The 22845-nt window shown below is 48.4% G+C and overlaps 1 protein-coding gene across 2 annotated transcripts in view; it reads right to left on the bottom strand.

Annotated features, from left to right (window-relative positions):
• The window catches only part of SMC4 (structural maintenance of chromosomes 4), a 226601-nt gene that overhangs the window by 95778 nt on the left and 107978 nt on the right, over positions 1–22845 (bottom strand). For both annotated transcript variants that reach the window (XM_063916157.1, XM_063916156.1), the window contains exons 14-15: positions 9003–9228; positions 2699–2778 (exon numbers count right to left, since the gene is read on the bottom strand). In XM_063916157.1, coding sequence (XP_063772227.1) covers positions 2699–2778; positions 9003–9228 — 306 coding nt within the window. The remainder of the gene's footprint in view (positions 1–2698; positions 2779–9002; positions 9229–22845) is intronic.

Genomic DNA, 22845 nt, shown 5'->3' with positions numbered 1-22845 from the left:
CCGCTCTGAGCGATTCCATTTTGAACTTGAATTTCTTCAGATAAATGTTCAGGGATTTTAAATTTAAAATGGGTCTGACCGAACCGTCCGGTTTCGGTACCACATAGTGGAATAGTAGCCCCTTCCCCGTTGAATGGGGGGAACCTTGACCACCACCTGCTGGAGAAAAAGTTTGTGAATTGCCGCCAACACCATCTCCCTTTCCATGGGGGAAGTTGGTAAGGCCGATTTTAGGTAACGGTGAGGGGGCATCACCTCGAATTCCAGCTTGTATCCCTGAGACTCAATTTGTATAGCCCAAGGATCCACCTGTGAGCGAACCCACTGGTGGCTGAAATGTCGGAGATGCGCCCCCACGGCTCCGCCTGTGGAGCCCCAGCGTCATGCGGTGGATTTAGTGGAAGCCGGGGAAGACTTTTGTTCCTGGGAACTAGCTGCATGGTGCAGCTTTTTTCCTCTACCCCTGCCTCTGGCAAGAAAGGACGCACCTCTGACCTTCTTGCTCTTCTGAGAACGAAAGGACTGCATTTGGTAATACGGTGCTTTCTTAGGCTGTGGAGGGACATAAGGCAAGAAATTTGACTTCCCAGCCGTAGCTGTGGAAACTAGGTCCGAGAGACCGTCCCCAAACAATTCCTCACCCTTATAAGGTAAAACCTCCATGTGTTTTTTAGAGTCGGTATCCCCTGTCCATTGCCGAGTCCATAAGACCCTTCTGGCAGAAATGGACATTGCGTTAACTCTAGAGCCCAGCAGGCAAATGTCCCTCTGGGCATCCCGCATATATAGGACCGCGTCCTTGATATGTGCCAGGGTCAGTAGAACAGTGTCCCTGTCCAGGGTATCTATCTCCTCAGAGTATCCGTCCATGCAGCTACCGCACTACACATCCAGGCCGAAGCAATTGCTGGCCTCAGCAGTGTGCCAGAATGTGTATAAACAGACTTCAGGATAGCTTCCTGCTTTCTATCCGCAGGATCCTTTAGGGCGGCCGTATCCTGAGACGGCAGGGCCACCTTCTTAGACAAGCGTGTCAACGCCTTGTCTACCCTAGGGGAGGATTCCCAGCGTAACCTGTCCGTTGGCGGGAAAGGATACGCCATAAGTAATCTCTTGGAAATTATCACCTTCCTGTCAGGGGAATCCCACGCTTTTTCACATAATTCATTTAATTCATGTGAAGGGGGAAAAGTCGCTTCATGCTTTTTCTCCCCATACATATAAATCCTCTTGTCAGGGACAGGATTTTCCTCAGAAATGTGTAGTACATCCTTCATTGCTACAATCATGTAGCGGATGGCTTTAGTCATTTTAGGCTGCAACTTTGCCTCATCGTCATCGACACTGGAGTCAGATTTCGTGTCGACATCTGTGTCAACTATCTGGGATAGTGTGCGCTTTTGAGACCCTGACGGCATCTGCGCTGTAGGATCAGGCATGGGCTGAGACCCTGACTGTCCCAAGGTTACAGTTTTATCCAATCTGTTATGCAAGGAGTTTACATTATCATTTAACACCTTCCACATATCCATCCAATCAGGTGTCGGCACCATCGGCGGCGGCACCACACTCAGCTGCACTTGTTCTGCCTCCACGTATCCTTGCTCATCAAACATGTCGACACAGGCGTACCGACACACAGCACACACACAGGGAATGCTCTGACTGAGGACAGGACCCCACAAAGGCTTTTGGGGAGACAGAGAGAGAGTATGCCAGCACACACCCCAGCGCTATATGACCCAGGGATTACACTGTACCTTAGTGTTTACCCCGTAGCTGCTGTTAAATATATATCTCTGCGCCTAAATTTATGTGACCCCCTCTCTTTTTTACCCTCTATTGCACCTGTATACTGCAGGGGAGAGCCTGGGGAGCGTCTTTCCAGCAGAGCTGTGAAGAGAAAATGGCGCTGGTGTGCTGAGGAAGAAGGCCCCGCCCCCTCAGCGGCGGGCTTCTGTCCCGCTTTAATGTGTAAAAAATGGCGGGGGTTCGGGTATATATACAGTCCCAGACTGTATATATGTCTATTTTTGCCAAAAAGGTAATTAATTGCTGCCCAGGGCGCCCCCCCCTGCGCCCTACAGTGACCGGAGTGTGCAGTGTGCTGTGGGAGCAATGGCGCACAGCTGCAGTGCTGTGCGCTACCTTAAGTGAAGACAGGAGTCTTCAGCCGCCGATTTCGATGTCTTCATGCTTCTGCACTTCTGGCTCTGCGAGGGGGACGGTGGCGCGGCTCCGGGAACGGACGATCAAGGTTAGGTACCTGTGTTCGATCCCTCTGGAGCTAATGGTGTCCAGTAGCCTAAGAAGCGCTACCTAGCTGCCGTGAGTAGGTTTGCTTCTCTCCCCTCAGTCCCTCGTAGCAGAGAGTCTGTTGCCAGCAGAAGCTCTCTGAAAATAAAAAAACCTGACAAAATACTTTCTTTTCTAGCAAGCACAGGAGAGACCACTAGGAGCACCCAGCTCTGGCCGGGCACAGATTCTAACTGAGGTCTGGAGGAGGGGCATAGAGGGAGGAGCCAGTGCACACCAGATAGTACTGAATCTTTCTTTAGAGTGCCCAGTCTCCTGCGGAGCCCGTCTATTCCCCATGGTCCTTACGGAGTCCCCAGCATCCACTAGGACGTTAGAGAAAATTAGGATGGGTAGGGGAAAGAGGAGAAATGATGGACCCTCAATTACTAGTACATCTAACCTGTTCTTCTGAAATTTCAACCACAATTGCATTTCCCATTCTGCCTTTCATCGCCTTGCCCCCACCACCAGTCATTGTACCTAGGAATAAAAAGTACAGGATTCATGGATACAACATATTAGAAAGACATTTTATATCTCAATAAAGCTAACTGGAAAGAGACCTACATCAGATTATACAAGATGGCTAAGGATTATTTCCCCTTGTTTATTTGATTAAAGGGTTTCTCTACACACTGTATTTGGTGTCTGAGTTATCTTCACAGTGCAAACAGATCAATGATCAACTATAACTTTGAAAGCTAATGCATAAAATTATATTCAGACAGTTTAATGCAAGAAACTTAAAATCAAGCGACAAAATATGGATTTCTAGGACTTTTTTGTAAATTAGGAACTCTAAATAAATTATAGCATTACAAAATAAATACTCTAAAGCAGTGGTTCTTAACCCGAGTTCGATCGAACCCCAGGAATTCGGTGAGTCAGTCTCAGAGGTTCGGCGGAGGCGTGTGTCCATTCCATTCGCCAGGTGCATTAATATACTTTTAGCATTCACACATTACTTTTATGGCATTTTCAATGTTTCACCATAAGAATATGAAGGCAATTGACGAATGCCAAAAAATGCCATACATGGCATGACCTGGCAGCCCTGCCGTTCACCCCACTCGTATGATTCGTGACGTCACGCTCAGCATGGCCATCATTGGCTGCTCGCTTGATCTTGATATCTATGCTGCAGGGAACTTGGTGCGCTCAGTAGTCGACTTGCGACTGTTGCGATTGTACATCATTTGTGATTTCCTTTTTAATATTCCAATCCCTTCGTACTATGTCGAGCAAAATAAGGAAGTGGTCGGACGAACACTGTCAAAGTCGAAAAATATTGCAGTACACACATCACGTACAAACTACACACAGATGGCCTCCCTGCGTGCACTTGTTCTGTCGTGCGTGCGCATATCCGCAATTTGCGTATGGTCGCTCCCGCGGTCCTGCGCATTAGCGGGTGGTATGAGTATTTACGGTAGAGTTTGTGAACGCACGGAAGGCTACCAAAACACATTACATATTTAATCCAAATAGTGCACAATGTACACATAGTATCCCTGCACCACATCAGAAAGTAACAACAGTTTAAATGGTAACAGAACAAAGGGATTCACCTTTACAGAATAGGAGGGGACAGAACAAGGTCATAAGGTGGTGTTTGGTATCCAGCTGAAGAGTATTTTAAGGGTAACATTCCGGTGTTGGTTTGAGAAAGATCGCATGTTCCTGCGGATAGTTATGTACAGGAGCAGAATATAGATATAAACTGTATTTACTGTACATTATGTATGCGGCGGGAATCCAGAGCAGACCACCCACAAGAGCAGTTGGGAAAGACATCTCCTACCTATTCAAACCGACCTATGACCTCTCCTGTACTGTAAATGTGCATTCCTGTGTCCAATGGACAAAGAGATTACAGTATCTATTGTATTGCTTTTTGGAAGAATTGTATAAAGAGAGCTGCTGCAGGCCTGGTCTGACACAAGACTCACAAAGTTATCTATCAGATGACAGAGGACCGGGCCGGGAAGCGCAAGCGAATCTACTCACGTATGTACCATTGAATGTAGCCATTTACTCTGTTATATTATATTGTTTGTATTGTAACCCCCCTTTTAGCAATAATCCACTGTGGTGTCGGAACCCAGCGGTAAAATCACAATTGGTGTCGTGTCTTCATTGCCCTGCTAAGGTTTAAAGCGTATTTTCATTGCATTGCATAACTGTTCAGGGTTTGTGGTGTATCTCTGGGTGTGTACGCGCTGTGAGTACTTTGTACCGTCATCGCGGCGTTTGTATGCGAAGTCCGTACGCAGTACGGGATTTTGTACGCTAGTGCGAAGAGTGTGTGTTAAGTACAGCGGCCGCAGCGGCTCCATGGTAAAGTGTATTTAAGGTGTGTTTAAGGTATAGCTTTCTTTCCTAAGGATATTTCAGCATTATCAATACGTACAATATGAGTTCACATGTATAACGGAATGTGATGGAGGTCAGCGTACTCAAGGCATGATTTGCAAAGCCAAGTTGAGCAATTCTAGTCTAGCATCGGTAAAACTAAGGGAACACTTCCTAAAGCTGCATGGAGATGGGAAATACAAGAACACAACGCTTGCTGAATTCAAGGTGAATAGAGCCAGGTTCGATGAAAGGGCTACTCTGCCTGTTCTCGGCTTTGTACCCATCGACAAACCGATCTTAACAGCATCATACGAAGTTGCGTACCTGATCGCAAAGCAGGGAGAACCACACTTCATTGGTGAAATACTTGTAAAACCAGCTGCGTTGAAGTTGGCGAAAATCATGCTGGGAAAAGCTGCTGAAAACAAGTTGTCCCAAATTCCTCTTTCAAATGACACCATCAGCAGCAGAATAAATGACATGAGCAATGACATCTTGCCTCAAGTAGTTGCAGATCTAATTTCAAGCTCAGCAAAATTCATCCTCCAACTCGTTGAGACCACCGATGTTTCCAATCTAAGCCAGCTTGTTGCATTTGTGTGCTATGTGAAAGACTACATGATAAAGGAAGATTTTTTATTTTGTAAGCACTTGTGGATGGCTTCTTCAGAGACAACGATCTTTCGTAGGATATGGTTTCTGCAATTTGTTCGGACGGAGCTCCAGCCATGCTGGGATGAAACTCTGGTTTTGGTGCACTGGTGAAAGTCGCAGCACCACACATCACTGTTACGCACCGTGTTCTGCACAGGCATGCGTTGGCAACAAAAAACTTGCCCCCAAAACTGGCAGAAGTATTAAAAATTGTAGTGGAATGAGTGAACTATGGGCCCAATTCAGATCTGATCGTAGATGTGCTAAATTTAGCACATCTACAATCAGTCACGCATACACGCGGGGGGACGCCCAGCACAGGGCTAGTCCGCCCCACATGTCAGGCCCGATCCACCCACACAAGTACAAAAGTATCGCACAGTGGCGATGCTTTTGTACTGTAGGAGAAGCTCCCTGTCAGCAAAGCTCCTGCGCGCTGGCAGGAGCTACTTGTCACTGTGAGGGTTGCAGCGGCTGCGTGTGATGTCACGCAGATGCCGCGTTCCGCCCCCCCCCCCCCCCCCCCCAAGCAGAGGATATCACAGGGTGAGACAGCCGGCGGCATGCGCAGTTCAAACCTGATCGACTGCTGCACGAAAATTCACAGCAGCGATCAGGTCTGAATTAGCCCCTATGTGCAAAATAGTGCTCTGAAGCACCACATCTTCAAAGAGCTGTGTAATGAAATGGGCCCTGAATTCGAGGTACTTCTGTACCATTCTACATTCGGTGGTTATCTCGGGGAAAGGTGCTGAATCATGGTTTTGCCATGCGTGTGGAATTAGCCCTGTTTTTGCGAAAGCACCAACACTGTCATGCAGATTGCTGTGAAAATTCAGAGTTCCTTCTCATTTCGGCGTACATGGCAGATATCTTCGATGCTCTCAATCAACAGATGCAAGGGGATGGAATCAACATTATCAAAGAGTAAGAAAACCTGAAGGCTTTTCCAAAAAAAAATAAAAAAAAACTGCCGTTATGGAAACATCGAAGACGAGTTTGGAATCTGAGACATTTCTGTACCCGGGGAACTGAAGCAAGCAATTGCCATGCACTTAGATGAGCTCGCAAAATCTCTCGACGGATACTTCCCCACCAGAGTCATATCCAGCATGGGTGAAACAGCCGTTCACATTTAGTATTGCGACAGCAGATGTCAATGATGAGTACCTCGACGAAATCATTGAACTTCAGCAGAGCCAGGTTCAACAGCAACTCTTCAGAACAACAACGCTCTCAACGTTTTGGTGTCACCAAATCGTACCGTACCCCTCTTATTGCTAAGAAAGCCCTGGAGATACTCATACAGTTTGTTACAACGTATCTTTGCGAGCAATCCTTTTCGAGTATGGTAGACCTAAAAACGAAGAAAAGGAACAAACTTTGTTTTGCGAAAATGATATGGGAGAGGCACTTGCCAAGGTGAAGCCGCGCATTTCTGAACTTGTCTCTAAAAGGTAACAGCAAAAGTCACATTGATTTGCAGTACATTTTCATTGAGTGAGGTTTGTGTGTGACATTCATGTTTTGTTAGTTTTGTTCTTTGAACACAGTGATTTTACGTGCAACTGATGCATGGTTTATTTTGTGCACTAATAAAATATATATCCCTGAACCACTGATCTAAAAAGTACCTAATTTCCAATAGTTAAATATTCACTATGGTCCAAAAGGGTGTGGATCATTAGGTCGACCACTATAGGTCGACAGGGTTTCTAGGTCGACAGGTCAAAAGGTTGACATGATGTTTTTTGTTTTTTTTGGTGTTGTTTTCTCCGTAGAGTGACCGGGAACCACAATTAGTGCAGTGTCCCCTCGCATGGCTGGCCATGCTTCGGGCAAGGTGCCTCGATTCTCTCGGCACAGATTACCGTTCCAATCGTAGTCCACGTGGATCGTTAAGTATGAAAAAGTTCAATAAAATATATTTTTTTTTTTAAAAACTCATGTCAACCTGGCACACGTCGACCTAGAAACTCTGTCGACCTTCCAACCCTGTCGACCTAAACATTGTTGACCTAGACAGTGTCGATCTTCAGACCGGATCCCGGTCCAAAAGGCTACGTGCACTTACTTGAGTGTTCAAAGCTGGGTACACACCGAAGCAAAGTCATTCCAAAATGCAGTTTTGGAACAACATATCGCTTACATCGCTCAGTGTGTACGAAGGATTGCACACTCCCGCGAACATGTGACAGTCGCCAGGCTTGATGTGCTGCACATCAAATCTAGCGATATCCTTGTTTATGACAATGAAGGACGGAACATGATCGCTCCAACCTTCATTAACATCGCTGCAGTGTGTATGGGCAATCTGAGTTGACTGGCATCAGTTCCGATGTTGGAAAGAATTCCAGTCATTCCTCATCCCCCCCGAAAAAAAAGAAAAAAAAGAAGAAGACAGAACCTTGCCAGTTATAACTACAATGTAATATTTGAAAGAGCCACAAGCCCGGCATACATTATGTAATCATCAACAGATCAGACCGGTAAATTACATAGTGTATGACAGCTACTGATCAGATGATTGGGCATGAAAAATCTTCCAACATGCCTGATGGATCCTATCATTAGTCAGCTGCATCTGAGAGTGTATACACTGCCAGCCAGACATTTCCCTTGTTCCATCACAGGGGAAGAAAGGAAAAAACTGTTTTCTCCATGGGAACAGATATTGTGTGGCCATACACTATGAAATATCTCCGTGTATGGCCATGATATCTGCCATACACTATGAAATATCTCAGTGTATGGCCATGATATCTGCCATACACTATGAAATATCTCAGTGTATGGCCATGATATCTGCTTTCAGATAAAGGGGTATATTCATAAAGAGTCGGATCCATTCCGACATGCAGTTGTCAGAATTGATCAGACAACCCCCATTCAATGGACGGCCAAATCCGACTGTCGGGGGACATGTGTGGGGCAGCGAGGGGAGGCGCTGCAGGGAGAGGGGTGCCTGTGGGCGGCGTGGGGAGCAGAGATCGGTGGCAGGCGGGAGGGGCTGGCTGCGGAGGGACAGGTCTGCGGCGGGGGGTGGCGCTGCAGGGAGAGAGGTGCTTGTGGACGACGTGAGGAGCACAAATCGATGGCCGGGGCTGGCTGCAGAACGACAGGTCTGCGGCGGCGGGGAAGAAGCGCTGAAGGGAAAGAGGTGCCTGGCCGGGGGATGGCCAGGCACCTCTCTCACTGCAGCGCCTCCCCCCGCCGCAGACATGTTTCCCCGCTGGCCATCGATCTCAGCTCCCCAGCCGCCCGCAGCAACACTCGTCTCCTCACCTCAATCCGACTTGTTTTCAAGTCGGATTGAGTTTGTTGGAAAGGGGGCCAAAACCTGTCGGATTTGGCCCCATTTCCGACAGAAGCACGTGGATCGGTGTCTATTCTGTCGATCCACGTGTTATCCGACAAGTCGGCAATTCCTGACTTATCGAAAAAAAATCAGCCTCTATTGAATTCGTCAGAACCCCTTCCGACCTATTTCTGTCGGAAGCTGCCGTCTTTCCGACAAGGCGGCAGCTTCTGACAGTCATTGAATACACCCCAAAATGTCTGTTGGTTTGACAAACATTTTATCCGACAATGTATGCCCTGCATTATAAATGAATGAAAACTCAGCAATATTGAAATACTAGGCCCTTTACCAGTGCAGAATAATAAAGTTATTAGAAACAAGTGAATTTAAGTACCTGACTGCTCAATAATTTGTCCATGTAAAGTCACCACTCTCCACCTCTTGTCTTTCTGAAAGGCCACTCTGGTCGCTTGATCTAAACTATCTGCAACAAGGGTATCCCTTAGTGCAAAGTAGAACGCAGGTCTTATCTGCTCATCTTTAACTATGACCATGTCAAACAAACGTGGGATGCCTTCAGGGGTCTGTATAGTAGCCGTTCCCTTTTCCCACACCTTCATCTGTGATTTAAAAAAATATATATAAATATAATAACAACAACAACATATACATATATACACATACACACACACACACACACACACACACATACATATATATAAAATAAGCAGGTTCAAAACCGCCTGTTCGTAAACAAATAAAGAAGTCTTCGTTCTCTTTTATTGCAACCAATGGCCAGACACACTACAGCAAGGAGGATCAATACTAACAAAATTACACTAAGCCAGTTTCATATCAGAGCAGTAAGAGAAGCCAGGGTAAACCAAAGGAAAGAAAAGAGAAAAAATAAAAATAATAAAAGCGTACAGCTTGATGTCTAGATGAGCCACATATCATGAAAACTGAACACTAGAGCTAGGACAGCAAGAAGGCCATGGGATCTATGAACAGGAGTGTAGCCGAGGCCTGGTGATGAAAAGCCCATGAAGTGCTGGCATACCGGAGAGGGGGCATTGCTACATAAATGGTTGTTACCCCCTATGGAGCACACATAGCAGTTAACACCATGAAATCCACAGGCAATCGTGTATTTCAATGCTGTTTTCTGGGATCATAAACAGAAACAGCAGTACAATGGAAAGTCATTGTGATTTTTAAGGAAACACAAAAAGGCTCCACAAACAGTGGGGATGATTCATACCCGATCGTAGAGGTACTAAATTTAGCACCTCTACGATCAGTTTCTCTGATATGCGGGGGGACCCGCCAACTAGCTCCATACAGGTAGATACTCGCCGCGTTCCGGGTCGCAGCTGCTGCGTGTGACGTTACACAGCTGCCACGGCCCAACCCTGCAGCGGTCCGGACACGCCTGCATCATCTGTACTGCATCCTACCAACGCCGTTCTAACGCCGTTGGCACGTCCCCTCCTGCCCACGACTGCCTCTGCCTGTCAATCAGGCAGAGGTGATCACAGCCCTGACATGCTTTCGCATCTCACTGGTTCTCACAGTGCACGCATGCACACTCCAGCAAGGGCTTCAGGCTGTGATCGCTATTGTACTAGCGATCGGGTCTGAATAAGGCCCAGTTTTGTTTAGGTCCATAACTTTCATAATAGTATATATGTGTATGTGTGCGAGACACACCTTTATATGCACACCACACACACAGGTAATTTCAGGCGCAAACCACAGTCCGTTATATATAAATTAATCTTTAGCCGTGCTGATCACTTTAAGACCTTTAAATCTGCAGCTCCCACACAGTAGTCTGAAATGGTCTACAGAAAGAACAATTAAACATATAAAGAGAGCGCAGTACAGTTAATAAATGTAATATTTGGTTAAAACAACAATATAGAGAAAATTTCATAAAAGGATAAGCACACCAAATGCTGGCTCGAGCCGTTCAATCAGACTATATACACACACACACACACACACACACACACACACACACACACACACACACACGTGTCCAAGATCCAATAGTAGAATATCACTAGATTGTTCGGGATATTATGAATTATCACTTCTATAGTCTGCTCCGTCCTCACACTCCAAATAGCACATAGGGCAGCGCTATGCTCCACCTCCTCTTTACAATAGCCGCTAGTGTCAATAAAAGCTTACTGCTGACCAAGTCCAACTCTAGAGCGCTGTATTTGCAGGTAAATTAGTCAGTGAGACAGCTGTGAACATCTATCAGTATATCAAATAATAATGGTACTTTGCCGTTCATGATGTAGAATTTGCGGCGGGGAGGGAGGGCACTATCCGGTGAGCGGGCAATTAAACAAGGATCCGATGGAAGGACAGATCCAAGTACAGGTGAAAACACCTGCTATTGTGAAGCCCTGTGTGCATTAGATGACAGGCAGTCCCCCCAGATTGGTGTAGTGCTAAGATGTAAAATGGCAGTTGGGGGTGGAGCTCTACTGTGAGGCATCCTTGAGAGGAAGAATGGTGCCTAAGTACTGAGGAAATTCCTGCCAGAGAGGATGTCTGGGGAGCGCTAGACTCCCAAAGTAACGTTTTGCCTCCCTCACAAAAAACCCTGAAACAAAACACAGCAGGGAGACCGCAGGACGCCCATATAGTGCTGGCAATGCAGAGCTGCGTTAACAGAAGCATGCATACAGGGAGCCAATGTGGAACAGGGACATAGACCAGTACTACATCAGGCTGTGGCTGTTCCTACATGAACCAGTGCCTCCTCTGTTTCTGTGAGCGGGGAGGGAAGACGCAGGGACTTCATCCACGTAGTGACTGCCCCAGAGGTAGTACAGAGTAAGAAAACGGAGCTCATAGAAGCTCTCTATCCTAATTAATCTCACTCTGGTTGTGTTTGTCGCCTGTAATAGGAACTAAACACCAAATAAAAAACACATTAGAAATAATAAGATTTTACTCACCGGTAAATCTATTTCTCGTAGTCCGTAGTGGATGCTGGGAACTCCGTAAGGACCATGGGGAATAGACGGGCTCCGCAGGAGACTGGGCACTCTAAAAGAAAGATTAGGTACTATCTGGTGTGCACTGGCTCCTCCCTCTGTGCCCCTCCTCCAGACCTCAGTTAGGATACTGTGCCCGGAAGAGCTGACACAATAATGAAGGATTTTGAATCCCGGGTAAGACTCATACCAGCCACACCAATCACACCGTATAACTCGTGATACTATACCCAGTTAACAGTATGAAATATAACTGAGCCTCTCAACAGATGGCTCAACAATAACCCTTTAGTTAGGCAATAACTATATACAAGTATTGCAGACAATCCGCACTTGGGATGGGCGCCAAGCATCCACTACGGACTACGAGAAATAGATTTACCGGTGAGTAAAATCTTATTTTCTCTGACGTCCTAGTGGATGCTGGGAACTCCGTAAGGACCATGGGGATTATACCAAAGCTCCCAAACGGGCGGGAGAGTGCGGATGACTCTGCAGCACCGAATGAGAGAACTCAAGGTCCTCCTCAGCCAGGGTATCAAATTTGTAGAATTTAGCAAACGTGTTTGCCCCTGACCAAGTTGCAGCTCGGCAAAGTTGTAAAGCCGAGACCCCTCGGGCAGCCGCCCAAGATGAGCCCACTTTCCTCGTGGAATGGGCTGTTACTGATTTAGGATGCGGCAATCCAGCCGCAGAATGCTCCAGCTGAATTGTGCTACAAATTCAGCGAGCAATAGTCTGCTTAGAAGCAGGAGCACCTATTTTGTTGGGTGCCTACAGGATAAAAAGCGAGTCAGTTTTCCTGACTCCAGTTGTCCTGGAAATATAAATTTTTAAGGCCCTGACTACGCCCAGTAACTTGGAATCTTCCAAGTCCCTAGTAGCCGCAGGCACTACAATAGGTTGGTTCAAGTGAAAAGCTGATACCACCTTAGGGAGAAACTGGGGACGAGTCCTCAATTCTGCCCTATCCATATGGAAAATCAGATAAGGGCTTTTACATGACAAAGCCGCCAATTCTGACACACGCCTGGCCGAAGCCAAGGCCAATAACATGACCACTTTCCACGTGAGATATTTCAAATCCACAGTTTTAAGTGGCTCAAACCAATGTGATTTCAGGAAACTCAACACCACGTTGAGATCCCACGGTGCCACAGGAGGCACAAAAGGGGGCTGAATATGTAGCACTCCCTTTACAAAAGTCTGTACTTCAGGCAGTGTAGCCAGTTCTTTCTGGAAGAAAATCGACAGAGCCGAAATCTGGACCTTAATGGAACCCAATTTTAGGCCCATAGTCACTCCCGACTGTAGGAAGTGCAGAAAACGACCCAGCTGAAATTCCTCTGTTGGGGCCTTCCTGGCCTCACACCCCGCAACATATTTTCGCCAAATACGGTGATAATGGTTTGCGGTTACTTCTTTCCTGGCTTTTATCAGCGTAGGAATGACTTCCTCCGGAATGCCCTTTTGCTTTAGGATCCGGAATTCAACCGCCATGCCGTCAAACGCAGCCGCGGTAAGTCTTGGAACAGACAGGGCCCCTGCTGTAGCAGATCCTGTCTGAGCGGTAGAGGCCATGGGTCCTCTGATAATATTTCTGTAAGTTCTGGGTACCAAGCTCTTCTTGGCCCATCCGGAACCACGAGTATCGTTCTTCCTCCTCGTTTTCTTATTATTCTCAGTACCTTTGGTATGAGAGGCAGAGGAGGGAATACATAAACCGACTGGTACACCCACGGTGTCACTAGAGCGTCCACAGCTATTGCCTGAGGGTCCCTTGACCTGGCGCAATATCTAGTTTTTTGTTTAGGCGGGACGCCATCATGTCCACCTGTGGCCTTTCCCAACGGTTTACCAACAGTTGGAAGACTTCTTGATGAAGTCCCCACTCTCCCGGGTGTCGGTCGTGTCTGCTGAGGAAGTCTGCTTCCCAGTTGTCCACTCCCGGAATGAACACTGCTGACAGTGCTAAGACGTGATTTTCCGCCCATCGGAGAATCCTTGTGGCTTCTGCCATCGCCATCCTGCTTCTTGTGCCGCCCTGTCGGTTTACATGGGCGACTGCCGTGATGTTATCTGATTGGATCAGTACCGGCTGGTTTTGACGCAGAGGCCTTGCCAGACTTAGGGCATTGTAAATGGCCCTCAGTTCCAGAATATTTATGTGTAGGGACGACTCCTGACTTGACCAAAGTCCTTGGAAGTTTCTTCCCTGTGTGACTGCCCCCCCAGCCTCGAAGGCTGGCATCCGTGGTTACCAGAACCCAGTCCTGTATGCCGAATCTGCGGCCCTCTTGAAGAGGAGCACTCTGCAGCCACCACAGTAGAGATACCCTGGTCCTTGGAGACAGGGTTATCAGCCGATGCATCTGAAGATGCGATCCCGACCACTTGTTCAAGAGGTCCCACTAAAAGGTTCTTGTATGGAACCTGCCAAATGGAATGTTGCTTCGTAAGAAGCTACCATTTTTCCCAAGACTCGTGTGCAGTGATGCACCGATACCGGTTTTGGTTTCAGGAGGTCTCTGACTAGAGATGACAGCTCCTTGGCTTTCTCCTGCAGGAGAAACACTTTTTTCTGTTCTGTGTCCAGAACCATCCCCAGGAACAGTAGTCGTGTGGTAGGAACCAGCTGTGACTTTGGAACGTATAGAATCCATCCGTGCTGATGTAGCACTTCCCGAGATAGTGCTACTCCGACCAACAACTGCTCCTTGGACCTCGCCTTTATAAGGAGATCGTCCAAGTACGGGATAATTAAAACTCCCTTTTTTTTTTCTCGAAGGAGTATCATCATTTCTGCCATTACCTTGGTAAAGACCCTCGGTGCCGTGGACAGTCCAAACGGCAGTGTTTGGAATTGGTAATGGCAATCCTGTACCACAATTCTGAGGTACTCCTGATGAGGATGGTAAATGGGGACATGTAGGTAAGCATCCTTGATGTCCAGGGATACCATGTAATCCCCCTCCTCCAGGCTTGCAATAACCGCCCTGAGCGATTCCATCTTGAACTTGAATTTTTTAATGTATGTGTTCAAGGATTTCAAATTTAAAATGGGTCTCACCGAACCGTCCGGTTTCGGTACCACAACCAGTGTGGAATAGTAACCCCGTCCTTGTTGAAGTAGGGGCACCTTGACTATCACCTGCTGGGAATACAGCTTGTGAATTGCCTCTAGCACAGCCTCCCTGCCTGAGGGAGTTGTCGGCAAGGCAGATTTGAGGAAACGGCGGGGGGGGAGACGCCTCGAATTCCAGCTTGTACCCCTGAGATACTACTTGAAGGATCCAAGGATCCACCTGTGAGCGAGCCCACTGAACGCTGAAATTTTTGAGGCGGCCCCCCACCGTACCTGGCTATGCCTGTGGAGCCCCCGCGTCATGCGGTGGACTCAGAGGAAGCGGGGGAAGAATTTTGATTCTGGGAACTGGCTGACTGGTGCAGCTTTTTCCTTTGACCCGCTTGCTTTTCTTTAGCCGAAAGGACTGTACCTGATAATACAGTGCTTTTCTTAGGCTGTGAGGAAACCTGAGGTAAAAAAATTTCATCCCAGCTGTTGCTGTGGATACGAGGTCCCAAAGACCATCCCCAAACAATTCCTCACCCTTATAAGGCTCTATGTGCCTTTTAAAGTCAGCATCACCTGTCCAGTGTCGGGTCTCTAATACCCTCCTGACAGAATGGACATTGCAATAATTCTGGATGCCAGCCGGCAAAATATCCCTCTGTGCATCCCTCATATATAAGACGTCTTATGTTCGCAAAATAGTATCCCTGTTTGAAAGGGTTACAGACCACGCTGCAGCAGCATTATCTGCAGGTCTCAGTCTAGAACCTGAGTGTGTAAATACAGACTTCAGGATAGCCTCCTGCTATTTATCAGCAGGTACCTTCAAAGTGGCCGTATCCTAAGACGGCAGTGCCACCTTTTTTGACAAACGTGTGAGCGCCTTATCCACCCTAGGGGATATCTCCCAGCGTAACTTATCCTCTGGCGGGAAAGGGTACGCCATCAGTAACTTTTTAGAAATTACCAGTTTCTTACCGGGGGAACCCACGCTTTTTCACACACTTCATTCACTCATTTGATGGGGGAACAAAACACTGCCTGCTTTTTCTCCCCACACATAAAACCCTTTTTTTAGTGGTACTTGGGTTAATGTCAGAAATGTGTAACACATTTTTTATTGCCGAGATCATGTAACGGATGTTCCTAGTGGATTGTGTATATGTCTCAACCTCGTCGACACTGGAGTCAGACTCCGTGTCGACATCTGTGTCTGCCATCTGAGGGAGCGGGCGTTTTTGAGCCCCTGATGGCCTTTGAGACGCCTGGGCAGGCGCGGGCTGAGAAGCCGGCTGTCCCATAGCGGTTACGTCATCCAGCCTTTTATGTAAGGAGTTGACACTGTCGGTTAATACCTTCCACCTATCCATCCACTCTGGTGTCGGCCCACAGGGGGCGACATCCCATTTTCAGCATCTGCTCCGCCTCCACATAAGCCTCCTCATCAAACATGTCGACACAGCCGTACCGACACACCGCGCACACACACACAGGGAATGCTCTGACTGAGGACAGGACCCCACACAGCCCTTTGGGAAGACAGAGAGAGAGTATGCCAGCACACACCAGAGCGCTATATACTGTAGGGATAAACACTATCACTGAGTGAGTTTTCCCCAATAGCTGCTTGTATAACCAATATTGCACCTAAATTTAGTGCCCCCCCTCCTCTCTTTTTAACCCCTTGAGCCTGAAAACTACAGGGGAGAGCCTGGGGAGCTGTCTTCCAGCTACACTGTGAAGAGAAAATGGCGCCAGTGTGCCGAGGGAGATAGCTCCGCCCCTTTTTCGGCGGACATTTCTCCCGCTTTTTTCTGTATTCTGGCAGGGGTAATTACCACATATATAGCCTCTGGGGCTATATATAGTAGTTATTTTGCCAGCCAAGGTGTTTTTATTGCTGCTCAGGGCGCGCCGCCCCCCCCCCCCCCCCCCCCCCGCCAGCGCCCTGCACCCTCAGTGACCGGAGTGTGAAGTGTGTATGAGGAGCAATGGCGCACAGCTGCAGTGCTGTGCGCTACCTTGGTGAAGACTGAAGTCTTCTGCCGCCGATTTTCCGGACCATCTTCATGCTTCTGGCTCTGTAAGGGGGATGGCGGCGCGGCTCCGGGAACGAACACCAAGGACGGGTCCTGCGGTCGATCCCTCTGGAGCTAATGGTGTCCAGTAGCCTAAGAAGCCCAAGCTAGCTGCAAGCAGGTAGGTTCGCTTCTTCTCCCCTTAGTCCCTCGTTGCAGTGAGCCTGTTGCCAGCAGGTCTCACTGTAAAATAAAAAACCTAATTTTAAACTTTCTTTCTAGTAGCTCAGGAGAGCCCCTAGTGTGCATCCAGCTTGGGCCGGGCACAGAAATCTAACGGAGGTCTGGAGGAGGGGCATAGAGGGAGGAGCCAGTGCACACCAGATAGTACCTAATCTTTCTTTTAGAGTGCCCAGTCTCCTGCAGAGCCCGTCTATTCCCCATGGTCCTTACGGAGTTCCCAGCATCCACTAGGACGTCAGAGAAAAAATCTAACTAAAATCTAGGAGTACATAAAAGTGTGCCTTCACTCCAAAGCAAAAAAACTAGACTGTGTACTGCTGGAGGAGGAGTCAGCTTTTAGTGTTCTTGTGCCTAAGCTATGAATAACGCAGTGTCCCCCAGATAGATGAAAAAGGAGATTTATGGTAAACTTACCATGGTTAAATCTCTTCCTACGAGGTACACTGGGTTCCACAGGAAATACACTGGGGTGTAGAGATGGATCTTGATCCAGAGGCACCAACAGGCTAAAGCTTTAGACTGTCCCAGGATGCATTGCAGGGTCTCGTCTATATAACCTCGCCTCCAGGCACTGTGAGCTCAGTTTAAGTTAACCAGTCCAATGCAGAAGCAGGTAAAAAGAGAAGGTAGATGTTAGTCACATAGAACCACGTTCTCACAACAGGAGAAGGGACAAGCGGCAAAAGCCATACAAACCCAATGAAGCTATGAGCGTCAGGGTGGGCGCTCTGTGGAATCCAGTGTACCTTGCAGAAAGATTTAACCATGGTAGGTCTACCATAAATCTCCTTTTCTGCAGCGGGGTACACTGTGTTCCACAGGGAATACATCGGGGATTTCCTAAAGCAGTTACTCAAGGGAGGGGACGCACGTTAGCAGGTATGAGAACCCGGCGTCCAAAGGAAGCATCCTGGGAGGCATAAGTATCCAAGCCATAGAACCTAATGAACGTGTTCACTGAGGACCACATAGCCGCCTTGCACAATTGTTCTGCGGACGAGTCACGGCAGGCCGCCCAAGAAGGTGCAACAGACTGAGTAGAATGAGCAGTAATAGCGGCAGGAGCCGGGATCCCAGCCTGCCCATAAGCTTGTGCAATCACCATTCTAATCCATCTGGCCAAAGTTTGCTTATTCGCATGCCAGCCACGTTTGTGGAAACCAAAAAGTACAAAAAGGATATCCGACCTCCTGAGAGAGGCAGTCCTCTCTACATAAACACGGAGAAGCTCTTACCACATATACCAAAGACCGCTCTTTGGAGGACAAGTCAGAAGAGATGAAGGCTGGAACCACAATCTCCTGGTAAAGGTGAAAATATGACACCACTTTAGGTAAGAAACCTGGGCGAGTACTCAGAACTGCCCGGTCACGATGGAATATCAAAAAGGGTGGACGACAGGACAAAGCGCCTAAGTCAGACACCCTCCTAGCTGAGGCAATAGCCAGAAGAAACAGGACCTTGGCTGCGAGCCATTTAAGGTCAACCGACTCAAGAGTTTCAAATGGAGGCTCTTGCAGGGCATTCAGGACAACAGACAGATCCCATGGGAGCCACAGGAGGGACATAGGGAGGCTGAATCCACGCCCTGAGTGAATGTATGAACGTCAGGAATAGACACAATTTTCCTCTGAAAGCACAGTGACAAGGCAGATATGTGAACCTTGAGGGAGGCCAGATAAAGTCCTAAATCCAGGCCTTGTTGCATAAAAGCCAGAAGCCTGGAAGTACTAAACTTGTAAGCATCATAATTCTTAGTAGCACACCAGGTGAAGTAAGAATTCCAGACCCTATAAGAAATCTGTCCAGAAGCCAGTTTGCGGTGCTTTAGCATAGTTTTGATAACTGCCTCGGAGAATCCTTTGGCCCTCAGGAGTGAAGCTTCAAGAGCCACAGAGTCAAAGCAAGTCTGGCCAGGTCTGGGTAGACACAAGGGCCCTGAACGAGGGGGTCTGTGTGTTGAGGAAGTAGAAGTGGACGCTCTATCGATAGACCCTGCTGGTCTGAGAACCAATGCCGTTGGGGCCACGCTGGAGCGACTTGAAGTAGCATTCCTCTTTCTTGCTCGAACTTCTGTAGTACCCTGGGCAGGAGTGACACTGGAGGGAACACGTAGGGCAGCCAAAAGTTCCATGGAATTGCCCAGCGCGTACACGAACGCTGCCTGTGGATCCCTTGTCCTTGATCCGAAGACCGGAACTTTGTGATTGTATCAAGACGCCATCAGGTCTACATCTGGTAGGCCCCACTTGTCTACTAGGAGTTGAAAGACTTCCAGATGAAGACTCCACTCGCCGGTGTGTACATCCTGACGACTGAGGATTCCCAGTTGAGGACCCCTGGAATAAACACTGTCGATATAGCAGGCAGATGGCATACCGCCCAATAAAGGATTTTTGATACTTCCATCATTGCCATGCGGCTTCGAGTGCCGCCTTGATGATTTATGTACACCACCATGGTGGCGTTGTCCGATTGTACTTGAACAGGCCTGTTCTGTATCAGAGGCAGGGCAAGAGTCAAAGCATTGAACACTGCCCGCAATTCCAGAATGTTTATTGGGAGGAGCGATCCCTCCCTGGTCCACCGACCCTGGAGAGGGTGTTGCTGCAGCACCACGCCCCAACCCCTCAGACTGGTGTCCGTAGTCAAGAGGACCCAGTTGGGAATCCAGAAGAGATGGCCCCTGCTCAACTGTTGGTCCTGTAGCCACCAGCTCAGTGATAACGAACCTCCGGAGTCAAGGAGATTATTTGAGACCTGATCTGATGAGGCGGGTCATCCCACTTGGAAAGGATTAACCACTGTAGAGGGCGGGAATGAAATTGAGCGTACTCTACCATGTCGAACGCCGACACCATGAGGCCTAGTACTAGCATCGCCGAGTGTACTGACACTCTTGTGCGATAGAGGAAGCAACGTATCCTGTCTGGAGACAGAAAGTGTCTTTGGCTGTGTATGTTCAGCAGCAGCAGCCGCCCCCCCCCCCAGGTGCACCATGCTCCGAGCAGGGACCAGAGAGGACTTCTTCCAGTTGACGAGCCACCCGTGGGCTTGTAGGAAGTTTACAGTCGGTTGTAGATGACTGAGAAGGACACAGCTATAACCTTGGTGAAAATCCGAGGGGCCGTGGCCAGTCCATACAGCAGAGCCTGGAACTGATAATGAAGGTTGCCAACAGCAAACCGCAGATATTGCTGATGCGATATAGCAAAAGGTATATGTAGATAGGTATCTTGAATATCCAGGGATACCATATAATCTCCGGGTTCCATGGCCAGTACAATCGAGCGCAGCGTTTAAATAGGAAACTTGGACACTAAAAAATTTGTTCAGTGATTTGAGGTCGAGAATAGGCCGGAAAGACCCATTTGGTTCCGGGACTAGAAACAGGGTCGAGTAGTATCCTCCGCCTCTCTGAGACAGGGGGATCGGCACTACCACTCCTGTATCCAGGAGGGAACGCAGAACCAGGTGTAGAGCTTGCGCCTTCAACGGAACGGAAGGGACAACCGTCTGTCGGAACTGGCGAGGGGGACGTCTCTTCAAAGAGACTGCGTACCCATGAGAGACGACATCTCGCACCCATGCGCCTGAAGTGGTCTTTAACCAGACCTGGGTGAATGGCAGAAGTCGGCCTCCCACCCTGGGATCCCGCAGGGGGAGGCCCGCTCCGTCATGCAGCAGGCTTGTCTTGTTTGGAAGCAGGCTGACGGGCAGCCCAGGATTGTTTTGCTTTGGGCTTAGTGGTTTTGGGAGCATAAGCTTATCTTAGGTATGCCTGACATTTTGCTTTTTCTTGAGGTCGAAAGGAACAAAAAACGAGATTTATGGTAAGAACTAACCGTTGTTAAATCTTTCTGCGAGGTACACTGGGCTCCACAAAGAATCACATCGGGGTGTAGGAGTAGGATCTTGATCCGAGGCACCAACAGGCTCAAAGCTTTGACTGTTCCCAAGATGCACAGCGCCGCCTCCTCTATAACCCCGCCTCCGTGCACAGGAGCTCAGTTTCGTTAACCAGCCCAATGCAGTAGCAGATACTAGAGACGACAATCGCTCGTAGCCAATTACATCACAGGAGAGGGTGTCAGCGGCTATGCCATAACAACCCAAAGAAGCTAAGTGCGTCAGCGTGGGCGCCTTGTGGAGCCCAGTGTACCTCGCAGAAAGATTTAACAATGATAAGTTCTTACCATAAATCTTGTTTTCTGCTGCGGGGTACACTGGGTACTGTAGCGGTCAAAAGAACCCAGCGTCCAAAGGAAGCATCCTGGGAGGCGGAAGTATCAAAGGCATTGGACCTTATAAACGTGTTCCCTGAGGACCACGTAGCCGCCTTGCACAAAATTATTCATGGGTCGCACCACGGTGGGCCGCCCAAGAAGGTCCAACCGACCGAGTAGAATGGGCTTTGATGGTAGCAGGAGCTGGACGAACAGCTTGTACATAAGCATGTGCAATCACCATTCTAATCCATCTGGCCAGAGTCTGCTTGGAAGCAGGCCAGCCACGTTTGTGAAAACCAAACAGAGAATCATATTTCCTAATGGAGGATGTTCTCTTCACATAGATACGGAGAGCCCATACCACATCCAAAGACTGCGCTTTGGAAGACAGCCCAGGAGAATTAAAAGGTCAGAACCACAATCTCCTGGTTAAAGGTGGAATGAAGACACCACCTTGGGTAAATAAACCGGTCGCGTTCTAAAAAACGCCCGGTCACGATGAAAAATCAAATGGGGGGGGGGGGACTTACAGGATAAGGCACCCAAGTCCGAGTCCCTTCTAGCTGAAGCAATAGCCAGCAAAAAGAGCACCTTAAGGGACAGCCACTTAAGGTCAGCAGAGGCAAGAGGTTCAAATGGAGACTCTTGCAAGGCCTCCAATACCACCGACAGATCCCAAGGGGCCACGGGAGGTACATAAGGAGGCTGGATCCGCAACACGCCCTGAGAGAATGTATGAACATCCGGAAGGGCAGCAATCTTTCTCTGAAACCAAACCAACAAGGCAGAAATGTGAACCTTGAGGGAGGCCAGACGCAGGCCTAAGTCCAGGCCCTGTTGTAGGAAGGCCAACAGTTTGGCAGTGCTAAACTTGAAAAAGTCATGATTGTTAGACGCACACCAAGTAAAGTAAGCATTTCAGACCCTATGGTATATCCGAGCAGAAGCCGGCTTACGGGCCTTCAACATAGTTTGAACGACCTCCTCAGAAAAACCTTTGGCCCTCAGGACGGAAGCTTCAAGAGCCATGCTGTCAAAGCCAGACAGGCAAAGTCCTGGTAGACACAAGGGCCCTGAACGAGGTCTGGTCATTGTGGAAGTAGAAGGGAACGATCTAGCGAGACGTCCTGTAAATCGGAGAACCAGTGCCGTCTGGGCCACGCTGGAGCAATCAGAAGTAGGTTTCCTCCTTCTTGCTTGAACTTCCGTATTACTCTGGGCAGGAGAGACACCGGAGGGAACACGTACGGCAGCCGAAAGTTCCATGGGATTGACAGAGCATCCACGAACGCTGCTTGAGGATCCCTTGTCCTTGCTCCGAAAACCAAAACCTTGTGATTGTGTCGAGACGCCATCAGGTCCACATCTGGAAGGCCCCACTTGTCCACGAGAAGTTGAAACACCTCTGGATGGAGGCTCCATTCTCCGGCGTGTACGTCCTGATGACTGAGAAAGTCCGCTTCCAAGTTGAGGACCTCCGGAATGAACACTGCAGATATGGCCGGCAGATGGCGTTCTGCCCACAGAAGATACTTCCCTCATTGCCATGCGGCTTCGAGTGCCGCCTTGGTGATTGATGTACGCCACCGTGGTGGCGTTGTCAGATTGTACTTGAACAGGTCTGTTCTGTATTAGATGCTGGGCCATTGTCGACGCA

Source organism: Pseudophryne corroboree, chromosome 4 (assembly GCF_028390025.1).
Source record: "Pseudophryne corroboree isolate aPseCor3 chromosome 4, aPseCor3.hap2, whole genome shotgun sequence".
Lineage (NCBI taxonomy): Eukaryota > Metazoa > Chordata > Amphibia > Anura > Myobatrachidae > Pseudophryne > Pseudophryne corroboree.
Note: the sequence above shows the minus strand (reverse complement) of the source record. Positions and strands in the feature narration are given on the sequence as shown.